This window comes from Scyliorhinus torazame, chromosome 13 (genome assembly GCF_047496885.1).
Source record: "Scyliorhinus torazame isolate Kashiwa2021f chromosome 13, sScyTor2.1, whole genome shotgun sequence".
Lineage (NCBI taxonomy): Eukaryota > Metazoa > Chordata > Chondrichthyes > Carcharhiniformes > Scyliorhinidae > Scyliorhinus > Scyliorhinus torazame.
In genome coordinates, this window is record NC_092719.1 from 175,657,471 (window position 1) to 175,673,081 (window position 15,611).

Below are 15,611 nucleotides of genomic sequence, written 5' to 3' on the forward strand. Positions count from 1 at the left end.
GCCTTCCATCCTGGCACCAACAATAGTCCATGCTCCGGTACTGCATAGGATGCAACTGCAGCACGATCGCCAGAAGAGATCGTACGACATACGGGCAACTGATCTTCCTTCCCTGGCCCCTGGAGACAACGTCTGCATCCACCTACCAGACGGTGGCTGGTCAGCACCTGCCCAAGTTCTCCGACGCGTGGCTCCCCGCTCGTTCCTGGTACGCATGCCGGATGGATCCGTGCGTAGGCGCAATCGCCGAGCCCTTCGCCTACTTCCACGCTCGCAATGGGACCCTACACGGACGCCGTGTCCTCCACTGGTTCCTGATAGCGACTTTGTGGAGCTGCCATATACCATGCCCCTTCTGTCGCTGCCCGTGACCAGGCTCGCACCTCAGCCAGTGGTTCTCGACCCACCCTTGAGGCGGTCAACCCGAATTCGCCGCCCACCTACTAGACTGGACTTATGAGACTGTTCACACGTCAAACTTTAGCAACTACTGTTTTGTAACATGTGACTGTTTTATCGTTCCAATCCTCGTTTGATCGGTCCAAATTTCCACGTTGTTCTTCTTTTGTTATGGTACAACCTCGTTAGCATGTCACACCTGACATCGCCCCTTGTATATAGTTAAGCCCCATGTACATGATGTAAATATTACGCACACACACACACCTTTAGCTGCACTCAGGACACATTTATATTTATAACCATGTAGGCACATAATCTTGTAAAAAAGGAGGGATATCATGATATTCAAACATACATAATAACACATACATAATGATAGACAGACCAACAGACCAATTAGCACACATAACACGACAGCCAATCACAGACAAGAGCAGACACAGTATAAGACAAGAAACACGACACCTCCTGGCCAGTCCATCTGGAGACAGCACAGGGCCAGGACCTCATTAGCAAGACACTCACACAGCCACAACGTGCTGAGTACCAAGTCAGATGTGTAAATAGTCAGTTGGAATAAAACTGCGTTGTACCAATCGCAACCGTGTTGGTTCGTCTGTACCTCAGAGCACCCAACACCTCAAGTATTGAAAGTCAGAGAGATCTAGGAGTACAGGTCCACAGGTCACTGAAAGGGGCAACACAGGTGGAGAAGGTAGTCAAGAAGGCATACGGCATGCTTGCCTTCATTGGCCGGGGCATTAAGTATAAGAATTGGCAAGTCATGTTGCAGCTGTCTAGAACCTTAGTTAGGCCACTTGGAGTATAATGTTCAATTCTGGTCGCCACACTACCAGAAGGATGTGCACGCTTTAGAGAGGGTGCAGAAGAGATTTACCAGAATGTTGCCTGGTATGGAGGGCATTAGCTATGAGGAGCGGTTGAATAAACTCGGTTTGTTCTCACTGGAACGACAGAGGTTGAGGGGCGACCTGATAGAGGTCTACAAAATTATGAGGGACATAGACAGAGTGGATAGTCAGAGGCTTTTCCCCAGGGTAGAGGGGTCAATTACTAGGGGGCATAGGTTTAAGGCGAGAGGGGCAAGGTTTAGAGTCGATGTACGAGGCAAGTGTTTTACACAGAGGGAAGTGGGTGCCTGGAACTCGCTACCGGAGGAGGTGGTGGAAGCAGGGACGATAGTGACATTTAAGGGGCATCTTGACAAATACATGAATAGGATGGGAATAGAGGGATACGGACCCAGGAAGTGTAGAAGATTGTAGTTTAATCGGGCAGCATGGTTGGCACGGGCTTGGAGGGCTGAAGGGCCTGTTCCTGTGCTGCACTTTTCTATGTTCTTTGTTTGTTTGAAATGACAGAATTGGGGAGGTGAATGTGCAGGACAGGCTTGCAGAGTTGAATCAAAGAAATGTTAGTTAGGTTTGCTGCCTTGGCACACCTGGCAAGGGCGATATATCCTGTGCTGCAACTTGGCTCTCTGGTTTACACTGCTGGTATTAACATAAAAACTATAGGCAAGTTCATGCTGGCCGAAACTTCCAGCCTTGCAGGTGGGCACCCCTGTCGCGGGTTTCATGGCGGCAAGGGGTGCAGTCAACAGGAAAACCTATTGACAACGGTGGAACCGCTGCCAGCCAATCACCCGCCACCTCCTGCCACTGTGAATCATGAGGCGGGCTGCGGGTTAAATCCCCACCCTAGGAATGTAAGCTTTGACGGTAAACTCACTTCTTTAATTCCTGTACCTATAAAGTTAAGAGTAAATACGTGCACATTATGTTCCAATTGTTCATTAAAAGATATAGATGATCTTATATTCATTTTCGAATGTAAACTTTTTGACATCAGAAGTGGCAGGTCTTCCTTTTGCTACCAGCTAATTTATTTCAAGCATACCAATGTGATAAAGTTAGTCAGACAGAGACAACATGTAGATCATAAGCTAATAATGTATTTTGGATCCACTATGACCAACATTTTAATTATTCGGCTTTTTGAAGTATTATGCAGTTCCACAACTGAAGTAAATTTTGATGTGGAGATGCTGGCGCTGGACTGGGGTGGGCACAGTAAGAAGTCTCACACCACCAGGTTAAAGTCCAGCAGGTTAATTTGAAATCACAAGCTTTCGGAGCGCTGCTCCTTCATCAGGTGAAATCTCAGTGCTCCGAAAGCTTGTAATTTCAAATAAACCCATTGGACTTTGACCTGGTGAAGTAAGCTTTGATAACGTGTGACTTGCTTCAAAGCAAAAAAAGGTGCTGGCCCCAGCTAGGCCAGACCGAATTATCCTCCACTGCACCTAGTCAGGCCTGTCCTCTTTACTCTCCCAGGTCACTTCTATTTTCTACCAGTTGTACTAGTCGCCATGAGTCCCAGGTGATCATAGGCTGCCTTTCTCTTTGAGGGGGAGAGCTGACTGGTGTTGGTTTAACCTGAGGATCACCACACCACAGGCGAGGGGCAAGGCTGAGGAGGCGGGGCCTTCATGAATAACCTCAGCTGGTACGGGAATTGAACCCGCGCTACTGGCCTCACTCTGCACCACAAACCTGTTGGACGCCGGTTTAGCTTGGTATAGTGGTCTACACTCCCTTCAGGTTGGCCGGTAACACAGAAAGTTCTGATCATTGGCATGACATTAGCGGGACAGCTGCTTCAACCTTCGGATGCATCTCCCTCTTTTGATCCCTCACCATCACTTGCACCATCTCTCCCAGTTACAAGCACAAAGAGTGGCATCCCGGTTGGTTAGTTAGTCAGTTAAAGAGGTCTGCGTTTGGTGAAGCACCAGCACAAATGAGGAATAGTCATAACAGGGCCACTTTAGACCCAGGAGGTGTGGTGGGGTGGTGGTGGTGGTGAGAGGGGGGTGTTAATGTAATTTTGCAGCTGATTCACAGGATAGATATACTGGTCTCAGCGATGCAGCCTTTAAAAGAAAGCCTCACACAAGCAGAAAGGAAGCAAGTTAAACTTCATCATGTTTGATGTGAGCAATTAGTGACAGCAATGAAATTGCTCCATTGCAAATGCTTATCCTGCAGAATAAGCCCCAGGTCCACAGAAGAAGGTCATATCCCTGAAGGTAACATTCATATTGTGATCCGTTTGATATACAATTATTCTAATTGAAGTACTTGCTTTAGGTTTTGTAGTTCCACTCCATCTAGTGTAATTTGCTAAGTTATTATTTCATACATTTCTCAATAGGATTGAGAGTTATGTAATTTTCTAGGTGACAAATTTCATATAACCTGAGGGATATTGCAAGCTCTGGATATCGCCTGCTGTGATCCTCAGTTCTCCGCAGCCATTTATTTATTACATAGATTTATTAGAATTGGACGAGATCCATACTGCAACATGTGCATTTCAGGATGAAGGGAACATGAAAATGTTGTAATTAGTCACCAGTGACCAAGTGCATTCTCCTCCAAAATTTTGCTGATTAATGATACAAAGTTATGGCAGCTATTTTCATCATAATTTGTGATGAGAGTCGTCCAATTTTTGATGAGAATTTTTATTGTAGTGTTTGCTGAAAAATTATCAAAAAGCAACGAGGAAATAAATGTGCTCTAATGATAGAATCATTATCTTGTAATTACAAATAAACGTGTCTCTGGCCTCGTGTTCAATGGACATTATTATTTGCATCTGTGTGCACCTGTTATCATATGCAGTGTATAAAATGCTGTATGCTGCACTCAGTATGCTAAACATAGCTATCTCGGCTTCCTGCTGAGAACTACAAATACCCCTTTCAAGCTATTCCAGTACAGCTGGAACACTGGTATCGACCCAAAAATGTGGAAAACTGCCCAGGTATCTCTTGTCCACAAAAGCAGGATAAATTTAGTCCACTGACTGGCATCAGCCTAAAAATCATCAGCAAATCACAGAATCCCTACGGTGCAGATGTCGACCGTTGGGTGAATACATGAATAGGATGGGAATAGAGGGATACAGATCCTGGAAGTACAGAAGGTTTTATAGTTTAGACATCTATCATGATCGGCTCCGGCTTGGAGGGCTGAAATGTCTGTTCCTGTGCTGTACTGTTCTTAGTTCTGTTGTCGTTCCCTATCTCTTCCACTCTCAGATCTGCATCATTCATTATCTGTCTCCCTGAATTAGCTATTTATTGTCAAACATTGTCGATCGTCCACTGCAGAATATGTTGGACGAGCGTGTATCTCCTGTTAAATTGGTAAGTAGATAATAATTCCATCTCGAGAACACTTTGTTTAGATCAAATTATGTCTGCACTAGAACTGAAGCAAAGCTGTAGACCAGATACTAAGCACATAACACCCAGATAAAAGAACTGGAAACAGCCTGTTAACAATTCTAAATAACTTTATTTCCTTTTCTGAAGCTTCCCACCACTCCACAAAACATTTTGACACATGATACACTCAGAAATGGAGGAGTATTTGGTGGATTGCTGCTTTCATTAATGTTTCAATTATACCACCTTGCAAGAAATAGAATCCTAGACTTTCTAATTTATGATCAACATCACTCCGATTCTCTCAAACAGAACATCACTGGTCCACCAATTTGTACCTGGTTAGGGAGGAGCTTCCACTTTGAAACATGGTAACTTAAAATATATTTTGGAAGCTAAACCAGCTGACAAAAGAAAGAAAGCAGTGGTCTCAAAATGCATGCAAACAACACCAAACAACCACAACAGCAATGCTCTCTAGTCACACCTCAATTGGACACCAGCACAAATATAGACACTCACGAAGAGAACCCTAGTGAGTTTGAGGAGGAACTACAAGGTAAGGCACAGAGATTTGGGTCGGTACCAGAGATGTGATTCAGAAAATCTTGTGGCACAGTGGGCAACATCCCTGCCTCTGAGCCAGAGCTCCAGATCCGAATTTGACCCCAGGACTTGATGGCCAAGGAAGGTGCACTAATAAGTGGCCAAACCGTTTGAGCGTCAACCTGAAAACTTCTTTCAACAAGCCAATGGCAGGCAGTAAGCGCAGGAGAGACTCCTGGTCAGCCATGTTTGATGTGGAGTGGCGCCCCTCAGGTTATGAGCCTCTGACAACAGACTATAAACCTGTTTCGGGAATCAGACTAGGTGTAAATTGATGAGAATCCAGGAGTTGCAGGCCAGTAATCCAGCCTATTGATTATACATTAACTGCTTGGGGATACAGACTTTACAATGCGGATGTCATATTCTACCCCTGTACCCCTCCTTTCAAGAGAGAGCAGGAGATTGCCGTATAACTTTGATTCACTGTTGGCAGATTTATGTTCAAATTGGGTTCTAATATTTAGTAGCTTTATGCCGTTCATATGCCAGATAAATATTGGATGGACTTATGAACCTAATGAAAAGGACTGAAATAAAGTTTAAGAGGAGAATAATTAAAGACAATGGCTGGGAATTTCCACTCCCGTTCGCGTTGGTCGGGTTCAGGGTCAACAGTGGAGAACATCGTATAAAGTGCAAAGTTACATTTTACAGTGGCGTAAACACGTGACACTATTTCCCCTCCCCCCAGCAGTGACAGGGTGCATTTCCCGACATTCAACATGGGGAACATCATTATAATAAACTAACACATCATTATCATACCCCACGCTGTCTCAGGCGGGAGTGGATTATGCCTGTGAAACCCGGGAGTGCCAGGACGGTGTCCTGGTACTGCCAGGTGACAGTGCCCGGGTACTGCCGGGAGTAGGGCCTGGGTAGTGCTGAGGACAGGGCATGGGTAGTACCAGGGGGCAGGGCTAGGGTGTTCTGCCCAGGTAGTGGCGGGGGCATTGCCTAGGTAATGCCAGGAGGTGCCGGAGGGGGGGGCAGAGGGCTGCTTTGAGAGGGTTTCCAGGATTAACTGGTTTGCTCACTGTCCACTGGGGTGGCCGTCAAAAGTCACACCCTGATCCTCACACTCCTGACGGGGCTGGTGAATCAGACACCGGCGCCCGACCAGCTATACATCGTGGGACCTGAGGGTTTGTTTACCAAGTGCTACACTGTATGGTGGCGAAAGCCATCACTGCCACTGGCAGCTTCTACGTTGCTCTTCCCGCTGACCTTTCCCCTGTCCTCGGCATTTGCCGATTTCCGGGAGAATCTCGCTCAATGAAATGTGAGAGAGATGCCGAGTTACTCAGGTAAGTCAAGTACATTTCAAAGAATTGTAGACATTTTTTAAGGATATGGTTGGGCCTGGCTAGTGTGGCATGAGGAACTGATCTGTTAAAATGATGCATAAATGGCAAATATGAAAAAACATTTACATGTATATGTGTTATGCTAAATGTAATGCAACATAATTATATTTAACTTCACTTTATACCGAGCCAGCGTCTATCTGTTCTAGTGATTCAAGCGGACATGGAGGAAGTGAAAACTGCCAACTGCAGCATTTTAATAGGGGTTGATAGCAAATTGTTGGTTTAATTTGCATTGTACCTGATTTTCTATCAGTCCGTTGTGCAAAGAACAAAGAACAAAGAACAAAGAACAAAGAAATGTACAGCACAGGAACAGGCCCTTCGGCCCTCCAAGCCCGTGCCGACCATGCTGCCCGACTAAACTACAATCTTCTACACTTCCTGGGTCCGTATCCCTCTATTCCCATCCTATTCATGTATTTGTCAAGATGCCCCTTAAATGTCACTATCGTCCCTGCTTCCACCACCTCCTCCGGTAGCGAGTTCCAGGCACCCACTACCCTCTGCGTAAAAAACTTGCCTCGTACATCTACTCTAAACCTTGCCCCTCTCACCTTAAACCTATGCCCCCTAGTAATTGACCCCTCTACCCTGGGGAAAAGACTCTGACTATCCACTCTGTCTATGCCCCTCATAATTTTATATACCTCTATCAGGTCTCCCCTCAACCTCCTTCGTTCCAGTGAGAACAAACCGAGTTTATTCAACCGCTCCTCATAGCTAATGCCCTCCATACCAGGCAACATTCTGGTAAATCTCTTCTGCACCCTCTCTAAAGCCTCCACATCCTTCTGGTAGTGTGGCGACCAGAATTGAACACTATACTCCAAGTGTGGCCTAACTAAGGTTCTATACAGCTGCAACATGACTTGCCAATTCTTATACTCAATGCCCCGGCCAATGAAGGCAAGCATGCCGTATGCCTTCTTGACTACCTTCTCCACCTGTGTTGCCCCTTTCAATGACCTGTGGACCTGTACTCCTAGATCTCTTTGACTTTCAATACTCTTGAGGGTTCTACCATTCACCGTATATTCCCTACCTGCATTAGGCCTTCCAAAATGCATTACCTCACATTTGTCCGGATTAAACTCCATCTGCCATCTCTCCGCCCAAGTCTCCAAACAATCTAAATCCTGCTGTATCCTCCGACAGTCCTCATCGCTATCCGCAATTCCACCAACCTTTGTGTCGTCTGCAAACTTACTAATCAGACCAGTTACATTTTCCTCCAAATCATTTATATATACTACAAAGAGCAAAGGTCCCAGCACTGATCCCTGTGGAACACCACTGGTCACAGCCCTCCAATTAGAAACGCATCCTTCCATTGCTACTCTCTGCCTTCTATGGCCTAGCCAGTTCTGTATCCACCTTGCCAGCTCACCCCTGATCCCGTGTGACTTCACCTTTTGTACTAGTCTACCATGAGGGACCTTGTCAAAGGCCTTACTGAAGTCCATATAGACAACATCCACTGCCCGACCTGCATCAATCATCTTAGTGACCTCCTCGAAAAACTCTATCAAGTTAGTGAGACACGACCTCCCCTTCACAGAACCGTGCTGCCTCTCACTAATACGTCCATTTGCTTCCAAATGGGAGTAGATCCTGTCTCAAAGAATTCTCTCCAGTAATTTCCCTACCACTGAAGTAAGGCTCACCGGCCTGTAGTTCCCGGGATAATCCTTGCTACCCTTCTTAAACAGAGGAACAACATTGGCTATTCTCCAGTCCTCCGGGACATCCCCTGAAGACAGCGAGGATCCAAAGATTTCTGTCAAGGCCTCAGCAATTTCCTCTCCAGCCTCCTTCAGTATTCTGGGGTAGATCCCATCAGGCCCTGGGGACTTATCTACCTTAATATTTTTTAAGACACCCAACACCTCTTCTTTTTGGATCTCAATGTGACCCAGGCTATCTACACACCCTTCTCCAGACTCAACATCTACCATTTTCTTCTCTTTGGTGAATACTGATGCAAAGTATTCATTTGTATGCACTGATGACATTGTATTTCATTGCACTATTTAAGAACAGAAATTATATATATGAATATTAGAAAAAGCAATGAATAGTAGAAAAAGAAAATCCAAATATTTTTTAAAGGATGTCGCTGTTTACTAAGCATATCCTTCCGCATATTTTCAAAGTAATTTTATCCAATTTTTGGGAGTCATATATATTGTTTATTGCTTAACCCATTTAAAGTTGAGCACACAAATTCACAAGGAGGTTGAAAATAGAACTCATGCAAAAGCCCCTACCTGCTTCAGAAGGGTGAAAGCTTCAGTCAAAGCAAAGCCCAGCATTCCGATTCCTTTTGCATTCAGGGTGTCAAGGTGCTCTCTGAAATGCTGAGGGAGAAAGAAAATGGCACAATAAGTTTTTACACACCTATAATTTCTCAAACTATCATGTTCAAGTGTTTGTTTTGAAGAGCCATAAATAAATACTCGTTCTGCTCGCAATACCGCTTAAGTAATAAAAAAACTCTGCACTATAACAGCGAGGCTTATTCTGAAACTGTGAGGAAAGATACCTCACTCCTGAACGAGTTCCCATTCACAATGATGCCAAGGAGCTGTATAGTGAATGCTTGCAGATCCCTTTAGAAAACATTTTGTGGGGAGGAGAATGGGCATCAATAGTGAGGGTGAGGAAACATTGGCCGGGATTCTCCAAAAACGCGGCTATGCGTTGATGCCGGCGTAAACACCGGAGTGTTTCATGGCGGGGTCAATGGGCCTCTTGGCCCAGCGATTCTGTGTCCCACAGGGGGCCAGCATGTCGCCGGAGTGCTCCGCGCTGTTCCAGCTGCCATACGCGGCCCTGCACTGCATGCGCTTCCGCGCCGGCGCCGTGCAACATGGCAGAGCCATACAGCAGGCCGGCGCTTAAGAAGGTAAGCCCCCTCAGATCACGAGCGCCTGCCAATCGGTGGCCCCCAATCGTGGGCCTGGCCATCGTGGAGGCACCCCCCCGGAGACTGATCCCCCCGCCCCCCACCAGGACGGCCACCGCAGCTGCGACGCCGAGCTCCCGCCAGGTAGAACCATGCGTAAACCACGCTGGCAGGAACTCGGCCGATCAAGGAGAATCGCCGCGGGGGCCTCTTTCAACGGCCCATGACCACCGCCGCGTCGACCGCACGCGCGCGCGACTGGCGCCGATTCTCCGGTTGCCTGAGAATTGCGTCCTGGCATCGGACCCGATCGGACCGAGCGCCATTTCGGTGCAGAGGCTCGGAGAATCCCGACCATTGTTCCCAGTTACAAAGCAAACTGCTAGCCATCTGTGGAAAGCTTCCATCGAGGAAATTGTATGATGGAAGGGGATTTTTAAAAAGGAATGTGGGGAGGTTGGAACACAATTGTAGGAACATAGCAGTCAATAGTGTTACAAAAATTATACTGTGTTAAGCATTTCAGTTTCATAACCAGAACATAATTGCTGAAAATGAAGCTGCCCCTATCCAGCCTAACTCAAAGGGAAATGATCAGAAGTTGGGAGGGGCCACACGTGTTTTATTTGAGGGACAAGTACTTCTGCCAAGCAAGGTTTCCAGCTGTCTTCTCTTTAAGCCTCTGCACTCGTGTTACCATATGCTGCTTTTGTATTATAATTAATGTACACTCTACATTTCTAATCTATTATAAGTCAATGTTTGGGAACCGAGTTTTTTTGTGTTAGCATAAATGCGCCATACTGTGTGCCCGTAATTGCAGCATTTAATACTGCATAAATTCTAATATCCTTATTTCAGAAATGTTGCTATAGCTAAGAGCCTGAAAGTGAGGATGGGATGTATTTTAAATGTTTAGAAGATAGTAAACTCAATTATTACCATATAATGCTGTGATTTGCCCAAAGGCAAAACAAATTTGGACTACCTTAATGTGTAAACATGAATGCTGATACAGACAATTAGTATTTTTCATTTCAAAGCACTGTCATTTACATTCAGCGGGCACCCATCCATCATTATAGTTTCCACTGGGAATCCTGCCATCAGACTTTGATACCCCGAAACCAAACATATTACGTTGAGCTGCTAAGGTTACTGGGTGTACTCAAGCTGAGATTTATTCACATTGCTGACAACACAATCACGGATAGTGCAAGTTATGGGGAAATGTTCCATGGCCCTTTGAGAAATGCACAAAATTATGAAACATCTGGAGAAGTCCAGTCAGATTAATTGCAACGTCTGCCCTGTGAATGTCAGTGTTCCAGGTCATCAACCAAGAGCTGTGTGAGTGGGAATTTCATAAGGAGTAGTTAACATGATTGAAAACAAATTTATTTTACCAAGAACAAAATTGCTTCCATCGGCAACCCGAAGATGTCTGTTTTTAAAATATTTATAAGTTGGTAAACTCAATGATGATCAGCTATTGGTGAAATTTGCCCAAAGGCAAAATAAACCAAAAATTGGAATGAATAAACAGCGATGCTGATACAGGAAATTTGGAATTTTCCTTTCAAAACACTGATTTTTCGAGATACAATACAGGAAAAAATATTTTTCCTGCCACCCATACGTTTGGCATGCGTGAAGAACAATTTCCAAAACTCAAAGCACAATTTGAGTAATAGAATATTATTCATCATTGTACTCAGGCCAACACCACAGAGTTAATTGTAACTCCCCGCATGATTCAAATGAGCTGTTTCAGGGTGAGTGCCAAACATATTTGCAGGTGCAGATTTCAGGTCCAGGGTATTTTAATTGCTGCAAAAGATCACTGGGGCTGGAAATTCAGCCAGCAGCAAGGAAAGACTCACTATCGCCAAGGTGAGTTTCAAGAGGAAATGCCTCATGCTGTACAAGACAGCTGTCGTCACCACACTCCTGTACTGCAGTGAGACATGGACTGTGTATCAGTGACACATAGGAGCAGAAGAGAAATCCCATCAACAATGCCAACACTGCATCCTCCTGATTTAATGGGAAGACCATCGAACAATAGTATTCCTCTTGAAGCCAGCTTCATAAGCATTCAGGCACAACTCTTGCAAAATCAACTTGGATGAACTGGAAGTCCGGATGGCCAAAGAGCATCTCCTCCATGTCCTGTTTTCTCAACTCTGAAATGGACAGTGTTCCAGAGAAGACAAAGAAAATGCTTCAAAAGACAATCTCGAATCTCTGTTTGAAGCACGGCAGCATTGACATTTACGATTGGGAGGAGCTTGTTCCCAATCATTCAAGATGGCAGCAACTTGTCCATGAGGCTGCAACATGCTTTGACTTTCAATGCCTTAATGGTGAGGCCGTACGGAAACAGAGAACGAAAGAAATGGAAGCAAATCCTGCTCTCTGCGGAGATCCCACTGTCTCACGGGACATCCTGCCCCATGTGCTCAAAGATCAATAGATCAGGAATCGGCCTGTTGAATCACATGAAGGCCCCCAACTCTAGACCTCAAGTAGAAGCCATCCTCGAGTCGAGGGGCAGCCCATGATGCTACTGGTTACGCATTGTGGTAGTAGAGGTATTACGGTACCTGGTAATGCTGGAACACCATTGGTAGAAATTGTGTGCTTCCTATTGGTCAAGCTGTATGGTAGCTCTACCCTGCTAGGCGGGGTATAAGAGCGCATGCTGCCCCAGCAGCCTTCATTCTGTACCTGAGCTGCTGGGGGAAACATCTAGCTTATTAAAGCCTTCAGTTGGACTACAACCTCGCTTTAGTGGTCATTGATCGTGCATCAATTTAATAAGCTAGATTTAAAAGGATGGAGCTCCGAATCAAGCCGGAGTGTCTGCAACTCAACCCCTACGCGGCGAACTCAGCGGCAATCTTCAAGGACTGGCTGGCGTATTTTAAAGGATATCTCGGGACGGCCAAAAACACACCCACGGGAGAACAGAAAATGCAAGTCCTGCACTCGAGGGTGAGCCCGGAGATTTACACCCTCGTCGAGGAAGCGGAAGACTTTGATGCAGCAATAGAGCTGCTAAAAGGATATGATATTCGCCCGCTAAACGAGGTCTACGCCCGACATCTGCTAGCAACGAGGCGACAAATCCCTGGGGAATCGCTGGAAGAATTCTACTGTGCACTCCTGGTGTTGGGGAGAAACTGCAGCTGCGCGCAAGTTTCGGCGAGCGAACACACTGAACTCTTGGTCCGGGACGCTTTCGTGGCAGGTATGCTGTCCTCCCAAATCCGCCAGCGATTGTTGGAAAAAGACACTCTAGGTCTCAAGGAGGCACGGGCCCTTGCAGGCTCCCTGGATGTGGCCTCCAGAAATGCCCGTGCTTACGTTCCCGACCGCGCGGCAGCCCCCTGGGCAGCGTGGAACCCCTCCGCAGCCAACCCTGAGACATCCCCCATCCCCCCACAAGCTTGTGCTGCAAGGTGGCCTGGCAACCCCGGGGGGCCCCGCTGCTACCTTTGCAGACAGGCCAAGCACCCCCGCCAGCGCTGCCCGGCCCGCGCATCCACCTGCAAGGGATGCGGTAAAAAGGGCCATTTTGTGGTGGTATGCCAGGCCCGTACGGTCGCTGCGGTCTCCAGCAGCGAATGCGGACCGCCGCCACAAACCTCTCCACGATCCCCGTGCGGCCAGTGGGTGCCGCCATCTTCCTATTCCAGGGCCACGTGCGGCCCCCGGATGCCGCCATCTTGTCCTGCGGACGCCACGTTGGATGGATGGGCGCTGCCATTTTGTGCACCCCCAGCCATGTGCAACCAATAGGAGCCGCCATCTTGGATGGACCCCCAGGACCCCAACTCGGCTGACCACACACTGTCTGAAGAGAACACTCAATTGCTGCGATTAGCCTCGGTGACTCACGATCAGTCCTCGAACACTCTCAACTGCTACAACGACTGTATTTATCAACGGGCACGAGCCGTCCTGCCTAATCAACTCTGGGAGCACGGAGAGCTTCATACACCATGACACGGTAAGGCGCTGTTCCCTCCTTGTCCACCCTGTTAATCAAAAAATCTCCCTGGCCTCCGGTTCCCACTCAGTAGAGATAAAGGTGTTTTGTGTCTCGAACCTCACAGTCCAGGGAAGGGAGTTTCAAAATTACCGGCTCTACGTCCTTCCCCACCTCTGTGCGGCCATACTCCTAGGTTTAGACTTCCAGTGTAATCTCCAAAGTCTAACTTTCAAATTCGGCGGCCCTGTACACCCCCCCTCACTGTCTGCGGCCTCGTGACCCTTAAGGTCGACCCGCCTTCCCTGTTTGCGAACCTCACCCCGGATTACAAACCCGTTGTGGTGTTGGGTGTTCTAACACACAGAAGAGCCAACACAGTTGCATATGGTACAACACTTGTTTATTTAAACTTGCTATTTACAACTTGGTCTTTGCACTCTGCACGTGGGGGGCTCCCTGCTTGTGGTGTTTCAACAGCTCTTTCATGCTTCCTTCTCCCCAGACCTACTGACCTCCAGGTGTCGTGCTCGTGCTTTTTATGTGGTTGGTGTTCTTGTCTGTGATTGGTTGTGGTGTTGTGTACTCTGATTTGCCTGTTAGTGTGTCCATCATGATGTGTGTGTTTGAATATCATGACATCCCCCCTTTTTACAAAGATATGTGCCTACGTGGTAATAAATATGATCGTGACGTGAGTGCATCTAAGAGTGTGTGTGTGTCGTGTGCAGCATGTGTCTATGACGGAACTATGTACATGGGGCGATGTCGAGTGCGTCACATGAATCCAGTTGTACCATAACATAACAGAAATGCGAACGAGAGAAGAAGAAAAAAAATTTTGAACAGTTGTCCAGTCAGACGACATCTGGAACGATAAACAACAACAGGTTATCATGTAAAATTGTCCAACTTATTAAACATATGAACTGTATTATAAGTCCATTCTAATGGGTTTGCGACGAATTCGGGTTGACCGCCTTAAGGGTGGATCAAGAACCACCGGCTGCTGTGCAGGCATGGCCATGGGTGGCGATGGAAAGGGCGTGATGTGCGGCAGCTCCACAAAGTCATCCTCGGAAGCCTGTTGAGGATCTGGCGTGTTGTGTGGCTGTGAACGTGGAAGTCGGCGAAGGGCGCGCCGATTGCGGCGACGCACGGAACCATCCGGCATGCGAACCAGGAACGAGCGGGGAGCCACTTGTCGGAGGACTTCGGCCGGTGCTGACCAGCCACCATACGGTTGATGGACGCGTACTTTGTCTCCGGAGGACAGGGGGGGCAGGTCCGTCGCTCGTGTGTCGTACCGACCTTTCTGGCGATCACGCTGCAGTTGCATGTCCCGAAGAACCGCCTCATGGTCTGTTGTCGGTGCCAGGACGGAAGGTACCGTCGTCCTGAGGGAGCGACCCATTAGTAGCTGCGCTGGCGAGAGGCCCGTGGATAACGGGGCCGATCGATAGGCCAGCAAGGCAAGGTTAAAGTCCGATCCGGCATCAGCCGCCTTGCACAGGAGCCGCTTTGCGATGTGGACACCCTTTTCAGCCTTCCCGTTCGATTGTGGATGCAGAGGGCTGGATGTCACATGAGTGAAACCATATGCTGCGGCAAAGGACGACCATTCACGGCTGGCAAAACAAGGTCCATTGTCTGACATGACAGTCCTTGGAATGCCATGGCGAGCAAACGTTTCCTTGCAGGCCCCAATGACTGCGGACGACGTCAGATCATGGAGAGGCATGACTTCCGGGTAGTTTGAGAAGTAGTCTATAATAACAATGTAATCTCTGCCGAGCGCGTGAAATAGGTCAACACCCACCTTCGCCCAGGGGGACGTCACCATCTCGTGTGGTAGAAGTGTTTCCGGAGGTTGCGCCGGCTGAAACCTCTGACAGGTTGTGCAGTTGAGCACCATGTTGGCTATGTCTTCATTAATACCCGGCCAATATACCGCCGCCCGGGCCCTTCGTCTGCATTTTTCGACACCCAAGTGGCCTTCGTGTAGTTGACGAAGAATCATCTGGCGCACACTGTGTGGAATGACGATCCTATGCGATTTCATAAGGACCCCGT

At 47.4% G+C, this 15,611-nt stretch overlaps 1 protein-coding gene across 1 annotated transcript in view; it reads right to left on the bottom strand.

Annotated features, from left to right (window-relative positions):
• Positions 1 to 15,611, bottom strand: part of cacna2d3a (calcium channel, voltage-dependent, alpha 2/delta subunit 3a) — a 1,400,547-nt gene that overhangs the window by 704,597 nt on the left and 680,339 nt on the right. Inside the window, exon 10 of the mRNA XM_072472475.1 lies at positions 8,907 to 8,996. Within this exon, the coding sequence (XP_072328576.1) occupies positions 8,907 to 8,996 (90 nt within the window). The remainder of the gene's footprint in view (positions 1 to 8,906; positions 8,997 to 15,611) is intronic.